The 13,425-nt window shown below is 45.7% G+C and overlaps 3 protein-coding genes across 3 annotated transcripts; 1 reads left to right on the top strand and 2 right to left on the bottom strand.

Annotated features, from left to right (window-relative positions):
- Positions 1–1,727: 1,727 nt before the first annotated feature.
- On the bottom strand, positions 1,728–2,684 carry DFJ58DRAFT_844681 (uncharacterized protein; the record flags this gene model as incomplete). The annotated part of the gene is made up of 4 exons (XM_041393099.1): positions 1,728–1,890; positions 1,938–2,212; positions 2,250–2,335; positions 2,453–2,684. 4 exons carry the CDS (start codon positions 2,682–2,684, stop codon positions 1,728–1,730), a joined length of 756 nt encoding a protein of 251 aa, XP_041239855.1.
- Positions 2,685–5,952: 3,268 nt separating this feature from the next.
- On the top strand, positions 5,953–7,857 carry DFJ58DRAFT_732046 (uncharacterized protein; the record flags this gene model as incomplete). Its single annotated transcript, XM_041386127.1, has 9 exons — positions 5,953–5,997; positions 6,066–6,180; positions 6,236–6,447; positions 6,503–6,684; positions 6,738–6,830; positions 6,884–7,007; positions 7,063–7,236; positions 7,301–7,572; positions 7,632–7,857. The coding sequence occupies 9 exons, from the start codon at positions 5,953–5,955 to the stop codon at positions 7,855–7,857; spliced, it is 1,443 nt and encodes a 480-aa protein (XP_041239854.1).
- Positions 7,858–7,940: 83 nt separating this feature from the next.
- Positions 7,941–8,126, bottom strand: DFJ58DRAFT_665919 (uncharacterized protein; the record flags this gene model as incomplete). The annotated part of the gene is made up of 1 exon (XM_041382533.1): positions 7,941–8,126. A coding segment is annotated over one exon (186 nt), but the record flags the coding sequence as incomplete, so codon positions are not given.
- Positions 8,127–13,425: the final 5,299 nt, after the last annotated feature.

The raw sequence follows: 13,425 nt of genomic DNA, 5'->3' as shown, positions 1-13,425 counted from the left end.
ATGTGATGAATCATGCTTAGTAAGATGGCCTCCCAAAAGGTATATAAGGAGCCCATTTTCACCCATGCAATTTAAGCTTCCCCACTTTAACTCTTTTCTCAAACCATGTGAGAACCAGTAAGATCTAAGTGCAGGCCATTCAGCAGCCTTGAAGTTAAGAATAAGAAACATATATTCATGTTATATACTACCTTACAGGGGTTGACTATATAACAAAGTACAGCTACCTAGCTAAAGTTCATCAGCACTACTTTCCTCTCTCTTTTTCAGGAAGGGAGACACAAATCATGAGACACACTTCATGAATCCATGGGCACACACTTGCCAAAACATGTACAAACTTCACACTCAGTATTTTGAGACCATGAGGTTTAAACTAACCAAGGAACAAGAAGGAGAATATTGAAAGACATTCTTCCCAAGAACTCAGCATGTTATCTACCATGAAAACTAGAAAAGTCGTAGACCGTGTACTTAAGGACTGGCAAGAAGTCTTATCCTGTATAGTTGTGTTGTGTCATATACCATATATCCGGTTACAGATCCGATCCAGATCCGATGAACATATCCGTCGTCCAGTCCACAGATCCGCTTTGATTCTTATTTCATTTCCTGTTCATATAACTCTAACTATCGTTCATCTCCTTTCAGGTATTCCTGTACACCTGTATACCGGTTATCCTTTACTTCCGCTTTGCTTACTGATCCGCTACACTTACGAATCCGCTTTTACTTGTACTTCATTCCCGGTTCATGATTCGTGATCCATCCGACTTACCAATACGCTCCACTTAGACTTTGCTTATACTTTCGTACATAGCCTTGCACCTTTGCTTATTGATCATTCCGTTAGCTATCCGTAGTATATAAACCTTTGTATATGCGCTGTAGTAGATCAGTTCGAATATCATCTTAGATTGCACTCATTCCGTCTGGACTCTAAGTCCCTCCGTTATCCGTCCGGACTTGAGTACGCTACTCTTGTCTACTCCGAGACTTAGGATAGATTCCTATAGTCTACATATCCGCCTCTGTCTTCGGACAGTCCTCACCCGTTAGTTTCTAGTCTGGATCTGATCCGGATTAGCCGTTACTCTATACGTTCGATATCCGGAAGTCTTAACAGATCCGTTGCAATACTTATCCGTTGCGATACAAGACTTATCCGTTACAATACTTATCCGTCTCACTAGACGCGATACTTTAGCTCTCTGAAATAAGGGGCAAGACTCGGGAAAGGGGCACAGCGCACGAGCTGAGGCCGAAGCCCTTTGGATCCGATACTACTTGAGTACGGTCTTAACACAGAGCTTTTCCACCCCTCCCTATGGCTTAGTCATATTTCCCTATCCTGACTCACAAGAAAGCAATTACATGAAAAGCCACAAACATTGAGACACTTTTTTGAGCCACTGTATATACACGTCGTATATAAGACCCTTAAGTAACAAGACAGTGAGGTCAGCACAGGTCTCAATATCAGTAGAGAATGAGTCAGTCTGATAGTTTGAGAGTTTGATGATGGCAAGCATAAGTTTGACAGCACGCGGGACATCCTGAGGGTCGTCTGGGTGAAGAAATTTGGTTACCGCTGCTTCATCATGGGAGGGCAGCCAGACGAGGTAACGTGCAAGCATCATAGAGTTAATGACGCGACCATTGTTAAGGACAATGCCTGCAGGTGACCTGAATAAGTGTGCAGCAGCCTAAATTTATGTTAACACTAATCAATGTTGATCAAGAAAGAAAAATGTACGCTTGAAAATGTGCTTGAAGTCAAAGTCTAGAGTGACTTCATCTTTGCCCGTGTATAGATTAAGTCCCGGCATGTTGCTTAGTGTATAGATTAAGTCCCCGGCATGTTGCTTAGTGTACCATATAAAGGTGACTCTGTGGGTAGCGGTAACTTCACGAACAATTTGTGACCAGCAGCGCACCTGGTTGCATCCCCATCTGTTGCTAACAACCAGATTGGGCCAATGGACATAGATGCACCAGTTCTGTCCCAACGATCAATGGCATGGGTGAGTATGCGCTCCATGTCAGAAGCATCTTCATTCTTGCATGTAGGCGCTGCTAGTATTGGATAAATCTCATCTTCACCAAAGTAAGAGGCACCAATCACGGTGAGTTCCTTCCCAAGGTGAAGTTCCCCGCCGTGAATTTTCTGCGCGATGTCTACGGCAGCCCCGTATGTGCTGAAGGATGGGCTCTACAATGTGTGAATGCTTCCAGAAAAGTCCCCCAACCTTGTTGTATTTACTGAAATGAACTGCCGTCTCCTCAAGTGCAATCTTGTCAATCATGAGACTGGCACCATGCAGCGACTGAAATTCTGAGCATGTGCGAGTGCTGATAATGATATTTTGGATGTTTTGATCAAACTGCTCATTTCATATTGGACTGATGGTTGGCACGATGGATGTGAAGGTGGATTTAGTACAGAGAGTACGGAGAGAAGGGAGACCAAGTGATTGATTAAGTGCAAAAAGGAGCTGGTGCCCGCCAAGCCTAAAAACAAGTGTTGCGATGTCCAAGTCATCGGTACCATAACCTTGAGGGGTATATGCACACTCGAGAGCATCCTCAAGCTTGTTGACAACCTCCTGCATGCTGGAACCATGACATAGAGCAACATCGACAATTTGGTGGATGTGGGGGATATCCTTTTCAGATATGGCCATAAGGAGGCGATTGTAGTCGTCTAATTGGGTGAGCGAGCGCATATACTTGCGAGAATGATTGAGTTCCTATTCATCGGATCCGAGCTCATTCCATCTTGTACTCTACCTTCCCTAGACTATTGGTCTATATCCATGATCCATATCCTAGTCTCATCTTCACCTAGATCTCCGAATCCGCTCATCCGATATCCAGACGCCTCATCCGATATCTCCAGACTTTCAGATCCGACCTATACTCATATCCGAAGCCCAAACCTTAAATCAGCATCTATTTCCTTATGGTAATCCCCTTGACTCCGGATTTCGGTTATCTCTGTTTCCGTCTTGCTTATTGATCCTTGTACTCTGTTCATCTCCGAGTTCATTTACTTATGTTCTATTCATATTTACCAATATGTTTCCACATGCTCATACATAGCATTTGTGTTCAGCTCACTGATCCTCTTGGATCCCTTCTAGTATATAAACCTCTGTACAACTCCTATAAAGTTTCCTTAGTTCAAATATCATATTAGACTTCACTCATTCAACATAGACTTGCTTTCTCTCGCATCTGCTCTTGGACTTCAGTCCATCTTAGTATTGCCTTTCCTTAGGCCTAGGGAAGGATTCCCTAGGCCGACTTTCCAGTCCTCCGGATTTATCCTTCCATCTACATCCATGCTTAGGGATTGACTCTCTAAGCCGGAGTTTTGCCTTTCTGGCACTTCCTGTCTTTCCGAGACTTCTGTCTACTTCCTGTCAACTCCGTCTCTACTTAAGTGTAGTCTACCTCTGTTTGTTTCTACTCCAGACCTTGTCCATAGTAGCCTTTTCCCTCTGGTCCTCCTAACCTTCGGACCTTTGGATATCGTAACCTTTGGACATCTTAATGTCTTAACCTTCGGATGTCTTAACCTTCGGACCTCCGGACATCCTGTCCTTCGGACCGCTCCTCCTATCCTATTCTGCTTTGTACTCTGTCCCTTGCAGTCTATCCTCTATGTGTTTCCATCTAAGGAGCTTACCATGAGAAGTCCTTCAGCACTCCACCAGAGTAGCCAGCCTCCGGAAGTCCTTCAGACTTCATCAGATTCCAACTGGACTTCATTCTGAAATTAAGGGCACATACTCGGGTAAGGGGCACAGCGCACGAGCTGAGGCCAAGCCCTTCGGATCTGTCAACCCTTGAGCTACGGTCTTAACAGATGTCTTGCATGTGCCTGAGGCCAAGATACTTGTAATTAGTGTGGTGCTTGGGATCCCGGGCTATTTCAGAGAGGTGTGCAATGTGTCTGTGCATGTCAGAACACTTGCCACATGGTGAATCCTGAAAACGAGATGGCTGCAATACTTTGAGCGAGCACGAGGAGCGCTTGGTTGTGTGCTATTGATGGTAAAAGGCAAAGCATCTGGGCCATCATGATACCGGCTCCAGGGGAAAAGCATGAGGAATGGACGTAGGTAGTCTGGCCAGACAACAGCAATTCCAGGACAGTTGTCAAGATGAAGGGAGGGAGAAAGATGGCTGAAAAAGGATCCAGTAGTAGTAAGTACAAAATTAAGTAATTAGATAGAGCTGAAATGAAAATACCTGTTATCTGAGGTAATGAGAGACCAGGAAGTGATAAGGGTATTGGAACGTGATGATTGAGCTTGCTCAGTGCGTCGTTTAGCCTGAATGCATCGCTTGCTGCCTTGATGGCTGACCAAGGAACTGAATTGGCCTTCATGCCAGAGCATAAGGCCTGAGGGTATGCTAGTCTGGCACCATTCCTTGCAGCCAGGACAACGGAGGGTCCATCTCGGACTGGTGCCGTCAACCTCGAGGCCGTGTGCCCTGAATACATCATACAGTGCCTCAGCAGTATTAAGTTTTAGTGCTGTATTGATGTCGAAGTCTGCAGGTAAGGCGATTGATGGTATATGTGGGGGCTCTGACTCTTGAGAATCTGCATATCCATTGGAATCCCAGCGATCAGACAGTGTATCAGGTGAAGTATAAGATAGGGAATAGTAACTGTCTGAGTCCTCAGGCTGTAATTGTACTTGGAAATCTAAGGTAGGACTGCGAGAATGTCCAGATAAATGTCCAGATGAATTAGAATTATTAATACTGTGAGATGTGTGATCTGATTCATGTTGTGAAGTTTCGTATGAGTCGTTGCTGATGCTGGGTGCTGAAGTGTTGTAAATCAATGGGAACCGGCCTGCATGTGATGGACGTGCATTAGAATACATATTGAATGGATGTGTTTGTTTGCAAATGAGAGTCGGTGGGCCGACAGGACAGAGGGGTCATAAGATACACGTTATTGCAACGTTATTGATATCAGATGCGACTGAATATGACAGTCACATGTTTTCACACATGACATCCAAAATACTGAATTTAGTGAGCAGTGCCCTTCAACACACATTTTTTATTGATTAAACTATCTAGATGTGTTCTATGCTAGGAAAACCCTCCCCCCCTCTTGGTCTTCAGTGAACGATTCTACTAACTTCTGATGCCACTATTGAGGAACTCAAAACAGTTCGCTGATAACTTCAAGTGGCTGTATATTAAGGTTTAAAAGCTTATCTAATGATGGGCTCTATGCTCGGCATTTCCCTTTTGCACACCTCTTGCAGCAGTGACTTCACAGGTACATTTTTTTTCTTCTTGGCTTTATCCGACAGTGGCTTAGCTGATTGCAGTGTAATCAACTTTCGGCAATGTGCGGGCTGTGAGCATGCTTATATCACTCAATCTCACTCAAATTCGAGCACATTTTTTGCATGCCCTTTCTCTTATGATCCTGCTCTACTCTGGTGATGTCTCTCCAGTACATTTACAGTGGTTTGCATTAAAAACTGCAGTCGTTCGTGCAGAAAAATGTGTTTGGTCGGGCTTGTTCGTCCATTTTGGTATCGTGTCACCTGTCACACGGCACTGCCAGCACGGCGCTTACTTCTACTTAGATGAAACTCATGTGGGGGAACTTGCACATATCGTTAATGCCGTGTTCAACATAGATGGAGACACCGACACCCCTCATATACCACATTGGAGCTATCAGATCCATTGTCGACTCGGATTTCTCGCTACTACTTCAAAGTTGAGGTCAGTCAATATTTCAGCCCTGCATACAATTTGTCTTGCAGTTATGCTCTGTAGCTTGTTGAGGCTAGACATCAACGGCAAACAGGTCAGCTAGTCTTTTTTATATTGCACCATTGCTCACTTGGCATTTGTGACTATGCTCGAAGTAGTCTAGAGGCCAAGTAGTGCAATATGCTACATTCTATGGGCCTTTTTGGCACGGGCTTGGGCACGCACAGGACCTATAAAGTGAGTTCATGGCCAGCATTTCCCTCCAGTCTCAGGCCCTCACATTCCCTTCTGCATGATGTCCACAGGCCAGCTGTCCCAACTTGAAGCTCCTTGTGTTTGCTGCCGATATTTTTTATGAGTGTCCCCAGGTCTCCCCTCGTCGACCTTCTGAGTACTGGTTACAGCGCCCGGGTTGGATTGGTGAGTCGTTATCTTACATGATCACAATGAATCACTGATTTTTTTGTGGCAAAAGATGGTGCTATTGATCCACCTCATTTCTATATCTCGCAGGAGGAAATAGACAATGCTTGCCGTGTATATGGATACCTTGCCCAACCAGTTAGCCAGCCTGCAACCACACCGACACTGACACAGCCCGTCATACAGTCCATGGCTCCAGATACTGTCACTAGTGAGCCGTCTTTCTTGTTGCTGCAGCATGTTACTGATTCATGTGAAGTTCCGGTGATGGGACATCTTGTTTCAATTACAATGGTATACACTGCACTGGACAAGACAGGTTCGAGGTTCAAAGCTTGTTGTCAAGAAGTTCAAGACTGTGAAGTCCGACCATATTGTCCTTGAGGACATTACTTGGACAACATTTATCCAGAAGTTCCTCGCTATCTACGAGTTGGCTGATCAATATAGTCCTGGTGTTCATTCTGGGCCTGGTTTCAAGCTCTCATGGACAGGTTCTCTGTTCGTGTTTCATTCCTTTATTTATTTTGTGCCTGATGCCAAACAACTGAAAGTGGCGGCAAAAGTGGAGCAACTACTATTGAGAACAACCATGATTTCAATGTTGCGATCTTGGTGTTGATGAAGAAGAAAAAGACACCTGTGCAGTCAGTGTCAAGTTCAATACTGATATGATGGATGGTTTTCGCATCCGAAAAAGGGTGCGTGTCTCAAGTCTTCTGCATTTGACATGGATTGTCGCAATGATATTGTCCTCTCAGCCTCACTCACTTACCGAAGCTACTGTTCAAGATCAGGATGAGGAACTTGCCTATGGTACCAAAGTAGGCTATCTGTCCTCTCAAGTAGTGGCATGATCTGATTGTGAATTTTATTCAGGTGCCACGTTTCAACACATTCTCTGAAGATGCACAACTGCATGCACAGTACATCATTCAACTCAAGAAGAAATGGTCATGTGCCAAGCATCAGGGTGAGCATGGCCAAGATGGCCATTGCTATGTCTCATTGACGGGGAGAACATCTTGGATTGAACCACAGGAAGCTCAAAATGTGGGCTGCAGCATGGGTAAATATCCTCTATCCAGTATCTGGCACCTTTTGATGAGTTTTTGAGGCTGCTGGTGATGCTACAAAGCATGAACCACCCAATACAGCTGACTTTGATGGTGCTCGTGATGGCCAACTGACAGATGTGAAGCCTTGTGGTTGTACAGGACCTCGTTCTTCATCGTCTTCAACATCCGATCACACAGCACTTCTGATGGCTGTGATGCTCCCACTCCTTACGAAACATCTCACATCTCCCAATCATGATGCTCCTTCTACGTCCTCACTGGTGCCAACACCAGCCACACCATCCCATGTGAAGAATGTGCCGTCACCAATGTCACCAGTTCAGATAATGGCCTTGAGATTCATGCATGTCTCGGTGACTTTTTTATGAGGAAAGGCATCAATCTCCTAGCTTCCAAGACTGTTCTCATGGATCTTGAGCTCACGCCTGACATTATTCCTGAGGTTCCTGTAGCTCACTTATGTGAGGTTCTGAGTGCCGTCGAGGGACGTATTATTAAATTCCAGGTGTTTTGCAAGGAGTGGAATGCACGTTTGGAAGGAAAAGAGGAGCCAGGTTTGATTGACAGTGCCTTGCCTACACAACCATTCATTTAATAGCTAACAGCCTTTTGCTACATATCACTACAGTATCATACTTATATCGAGCATCAGTACTATATCGAGCACTATCTCTAATATTATGAATAACCACAATTGAGAGCCCAACCTTCTGCATCATCCACTGAGACTGACATTGCAGCTTGATGTATGAGCCATGGCCGGACATCAGCATCAATGACTTCAGCTTCATGATGATGGAGCCAAGCTTTGATGGAATGAAAGGCTTGTTTAATGGGGTTGTAATCGGGAGAATATGGAGGTAATAAACCAGTCAGGCTCCTACATTAACAGGTCAAAAGTCAGAGTCTCAGATGTCACAGTGTGAAGTGCACATACCACACTCGTCTTCAATTGATTTGTCGCACACCTTCATCATGATGTATTGCACAATTGTCCAGAACCACAACACTTTGTGGTCCCTGGCCATGGTGTGAGTATTGGTGCCTATGATGATATAAAATATCTGACTCGCTTCAGAAGCACACTTATGAAGCATATCAACTCACAATTTGATCACGGAGAAAGTTAATGAAGAGTTCTTTATTGACAGAGCCTTCAAATATATCCAGGGCAACAATTCCATCAACACTGAGTGCTGGCAATACTGAGAACCGCTGTGAAGACTCACGTTTCTGTGGGCTCATATGAGCTCATTTTTATGAATTCTGACAACTGGCCTTCATGGTACAACTTGCACCATCATCCACTGTGACTTCCACCATGGAGCGCACCACTTCCTGCGAAATGCGCCATAGGCGCAACACTTTCCTGCACAACGCGCAGTATTCCCGCATGCGCGCCTTGCACGCTTTCTCGCGCTTAAGCGCCCTGTGTCGCGCATCATCCAGGAGCATCCATCCATCGTCAACCAGTCCCTTGGTATGTCCCTTTTCGTTATCTGACTATATTTGGCATATACACTTCCTATTTCGTCATGGACCCTACTTTACATCACTTTACCTCACTTACATACTTAGAGCGCTCCCTATTCGGCTCCAAGCCCTGGGAGAGCGCTTAGGTAGAACTTACATACACTCATGTTTGTTTTACACCTGTTAAGACCGTACTCAAGTAGTATCGGATCTGAAGGGCTTCGGCCTCAGCTTGTGCGCTGTGCCCCTTTCCCGAGTCTTGCCCCTTATGTCAGAGTGTTAGAGTATCGCGTCTATTGAGACGGATAAGTCTCATAACGGATCCGTTAGGGCTTCCGGATATCGAACATATATAGTAACGGCTAATCTGGAATGGATCTGAACTAGAAACTAACAGGTGAGGACTGTCCGAAGACAGAGACGGATATATAGACTATAGGAATCAATCCTAAGTCTCGGAATAGACAAGAGTATCGTACTCGAGTCCGGACGGATAACGGAGGGACTTAGAGTCCAGACAGAATGAGTGCAATCTAAGATGATATTCGAACTGATCTACTACAGCGCATGTACAAGGGTTTATATACTATGGATAACTAATGGAATGATCAATAAGCAAAGGCGCAAGGCTATGTACGAAGTATAAGCAAAGTATGTGTACAGCATATCGGTAAGTCGGATGGATAACAAATCATAAACCGGGGGAATGAAGTATAAGCTAAAGCGGATCAGTATATCGGTGTACAGGAATGCCAAAAGGAGATGAACGATAGTTAGAGTTATATGAACAGGACATGAAATAAGAATCAGATTGGATCTGTGGACCGGACGACGGATATGTCCATTGGATCTGGATCGGATCTGAGATCTGGATCTTTGGATCTGTACCCGGGAATATGGGATATGACAGTATCCCCCCCTTAGGACCGATCCCTAGAGGCACAAGAATCAGCAATCCAGAATGGATGGTATGAGCACGAGACAATAGAGAAGTTGATGGGAGAAGTTGCTGAGTTCGGATTTTCGACAGATATATGGATGCCAAAGTGTCGCAGGTGTTCCTTCCTTTCCCCACTTTTTCACTACCACTAGCTTAACTCAAACATGGCTGATAACGGATCCGGCTCTAAGAAGACCGCTAGGCAGACTCTAGCGGATGTACAGGTTGCGCTGGCTGCTGCTGAGGCCGAGGTTTGGAAGGAGGAAGAGGCTGAAAAGCGGAAGCAACAAGAGGAGGAGGTGGAACGGAAATGCTTGGATGAGATTAGGAAGATTGAACAGGCTGAGATCCGAAGGGAAGCGGAGGAGACTAGGCACAGGGCTATTGTAGCGGAAATGGTGAGTTATGATTTGTACCATTGGATCCGTGGCTTATCAGATCCATCCCTTATCGGATTTTGTAGACTTGCGGTATTTCAGCAGATAAGGATGGGTCTTGTACCCGTTGCGCTAAGAAGAATCGGATCTGTCTATGGTCTGATGCTGATAGCAATTCCTTGGTGAGTTGTCCTTGATTTTTGCAGATCCGTGACTCTTGATGTTCAGATAGATCAAGGCTTGTAATCTGTGCCGGAAGGATAAGGTTACCTTCCCTGGAAGGCCTGGACTTGTCAAGGATTCCAAGTCTAAGAAGAGGCAGCGCGCTGCTGAGAACCCATCTCCGAGAGGCAAGGGTAAGAAGCGCCAGCAGAGTCCGACTCCAGATCTGGATATGAAGATGACAGTAGCGGATGAGGTGGAAGTGGAGTATGATGATCAGGCCTGGGTTGCTGCTGCTAACAACATTGTAGTGGAGCTGGTCCGGACCAACGGATTACTCCAGCAGAGCATTGGAGCGGTGGAAGGGAGTAGGACTGCTATGGAGAGGATGAATACTAACTTGGAGGCGTTTTTGGAGCAGCAGAGAGAGTTCCAGAACATCCTTCTTGAGGGGATCCGGAATGGAATTCGGATCACTGAGGCAGCCCAATCTGAGGCCACTGAGAAGGACACTGATGAATCCGGATCCGCTGGGGACATGGAGATGGATGGCTAAGGATTTCCAGATCCGCTTTCTCTGCTACTAATGTACTTGTATATCCACTTTGTATATTCATTATATAGCAATAGGACCGGGTTTGTCTGGATATGCAGTGTGGAAAGCCAAGACTAGATTGGACACGTTTCCGAGTTCCGTGGCTAGTAACCATGAAGTCTCTTTGTCTGTTCCTTCGTATCCGGACCATCGGATGAGGTATAATAGTTGGCATTGACGTCTACGACGGTCTAGCTTCAAGTCTAGGATTTCGGATATCTCATATTCTGGTTCTCTGTCGACTTCGACCGGAGGTGGAGGGGGCTGGATACGATTAGGAATTGTGTTCGAAATGGAGGGTTCTAACTGAGAGATGTGGAAAATGGGATGGACAGATTTCATGGATTCGGGAAGTCAGATGGTGAAGGAATGTGTACCCGGATGAGATATGACTTCAAACAGACCTAGGTTCTTTTCCGAGAGTGTCTTAGATGGGCGAGTGGAACAGAAGTATTTAGCCTTGACAAAGACTTGATCTCTGATATTGATATCCGGAGTGGGTTTCCTGTCTAGCATCTGCAGGTCCTTGATATCTTTCTTGGGGCGTGAGCCATTTCTTCTTGGAGGAATTGATGAAGGGTCGTCAAGGTCTATAGCATAGTCGTGAGCATCGGATGGAGGATAGATCACATTCCGGATGGACGGATATGTTCGGATGATAACCCTTATTAGCAAAGAAAGGCGATACTCCGGTAGTAGCACTTGGAGCATTATTGTAGGCAAACTCTGCTAAGGGAAGTAGTTTCCGACCAGTTGTCCTGTTTGATAATTGCAGTATATCCGAAGGTATTGTTCTAGGGTTTGGTTGGCACGCTCGGTTTGTCCGTCCCCTTCCGGATGATATCCGGATGTGAAGTGGAGGACCATATCCAATGCTTTTCCTAAGGACCCAGAAGAAGTGGGATACGAATTCTGTACCACGGTCCGAGGTAACATGGGACGGAAACTTCCGTGCTTGGAAAACACATGAAGTAGGAACAGGCGAGCGAGGTCAGGAGAGGGTAATGGTATCATGAGTCGGAACAAATATCGCTTGCCTTGGATAGTCGATCTATGATAACGAGGATGGCTGTAAAGCTGGATGAGTCGGAAGCTGCTCTATAAATCCATAGAGATGGAATTCCATGGCTTTTTCCGGTATGGGGAGTTGTTTGAGCAATCCATAGTGTTTTATGTCTCGGAACCCTTGGCTTGGGCACAGGTAGTGCAGGATCGGACATAGTCCCTTAACATAGGTGCGTATACCCGGCCATGTATACTCGTGTCGGATGAGGTCTAAGGTTCGGTTTTTGACCAAAGTGCCCGGATAAGGGGTGATCATGAGTATTACGGAGGACGCGAAGTCGGAGGTTATCGGATTCTGGAACATATATACAGTTGTCATCAACGAGGAAACCACTATCGTCCACTGTCCATCTCGGATCCGAAGGTAACGGAAGATGGTTGGTTGCAATAGGGTCATTAGGAAGTGCAGTCAGGATGTCCTTTCCGAAGGTCATCAATATCCAGTTAGAACAGCTGCTCTAAGAACCGGAGTTGCTAAGGTTGAGGCTCGTAGGGACGAAGCTAACTGTTCGGACGTGAATACCGGACGGAAGTTATGAGGGTTAACTCGAGCGTAGTCCTTATCCCCCTCTTTGGGATAGACGTCCCAGCGTCTAGTAAGGGAATCCGGTTTAACTCCGAGTTTTCCGGGACGGAAGCGGATGACAAGATTGAACTGATGGAGGAATTCCGACCAGCGGGCCTGACGGCGAGAGAGGAGTTTGGTAGTGGCGAAGTACTCAAGGTTTTTGTGGTCCGTGACAACATCTACAGGCTCGGCCGAGCCTTCTAGATAATGTTGCCAGGTCCGAAAGCTTCGTATATAGCTAGAAGTTCCTTGTCGTGGGTGTCATAGTTGGTTCCGGAGCGGTTAGCGTACGAGAGTAAATGCTACCGGACGAAGCTCTGAGTCTGGACATACAATGGAAAGTATTCCAGCTAGCATAGTCAGAGGCATCGGTTTCCACTACTATAGGAACATCCGGCATCCAATGCATAAGCACTGGAGTGGTAGTGAAAGCTTTCTTGAGTTCTTCGAAGGATTTCCGACAATCTTCGGAAAAGTTCCACGGGGCATCCTTGCATGTAAGCCATGCTAACGGAACCACAATATTCAAGTAGTTGAATATAAACCGTCTATAGAAATTTGCGAATCCGAGGAAGGACTGGATATCCTTGACTTTCCGGGGTTCCGGCCAGTCAGTAATAGCTTGGATCTTCTCGGACGACATAGTCAAGCCATCCGGAGATAGGAGGTATCCGAGGTATTCAACGGAAGTGGAATGGAATTCGCATTTTTTGGGTTTGGCATAGAGACGACGTTTACGGAGTCGACGGAGTACTTCTCGGACGTGTTGTTTGTGGGACGCAAGATCATGGGAATAGATAAGGATGTCATCCAGATATACAATAATGCATACATCCAGCATATCAGCAAACACACTATTGACAAAGCGTTGGAAAACTGCTGGAGCGTTAGTGAGACCTTCCAGCATTACCAACCATTCATAAGAGCCATAGCGCGTTTGGAAGGCATCTTCCATTTGTCCCCTTCCACTATCTGGACAAGAT

Source organism: Suillus subalutaceus, assembly GCF_016647625.1.
Source record: "Suillus subalutaceus strain FC151 chromosome Unknown DFJ58scaffold_117, whole genome shotgun sequence".
NCBI classification, from domain to species: Eukaryota; Fungi; Basidiomycota; class Agaricomycetes; order Boletales; family Suillaceae; genus Suillus; species Suillus subalutaceus.
The sequence above is the reverse complement of the archived record's forward strand: the minus strand, read 5'-3'. Positions and strand labels throughout refer to the sequence as shown.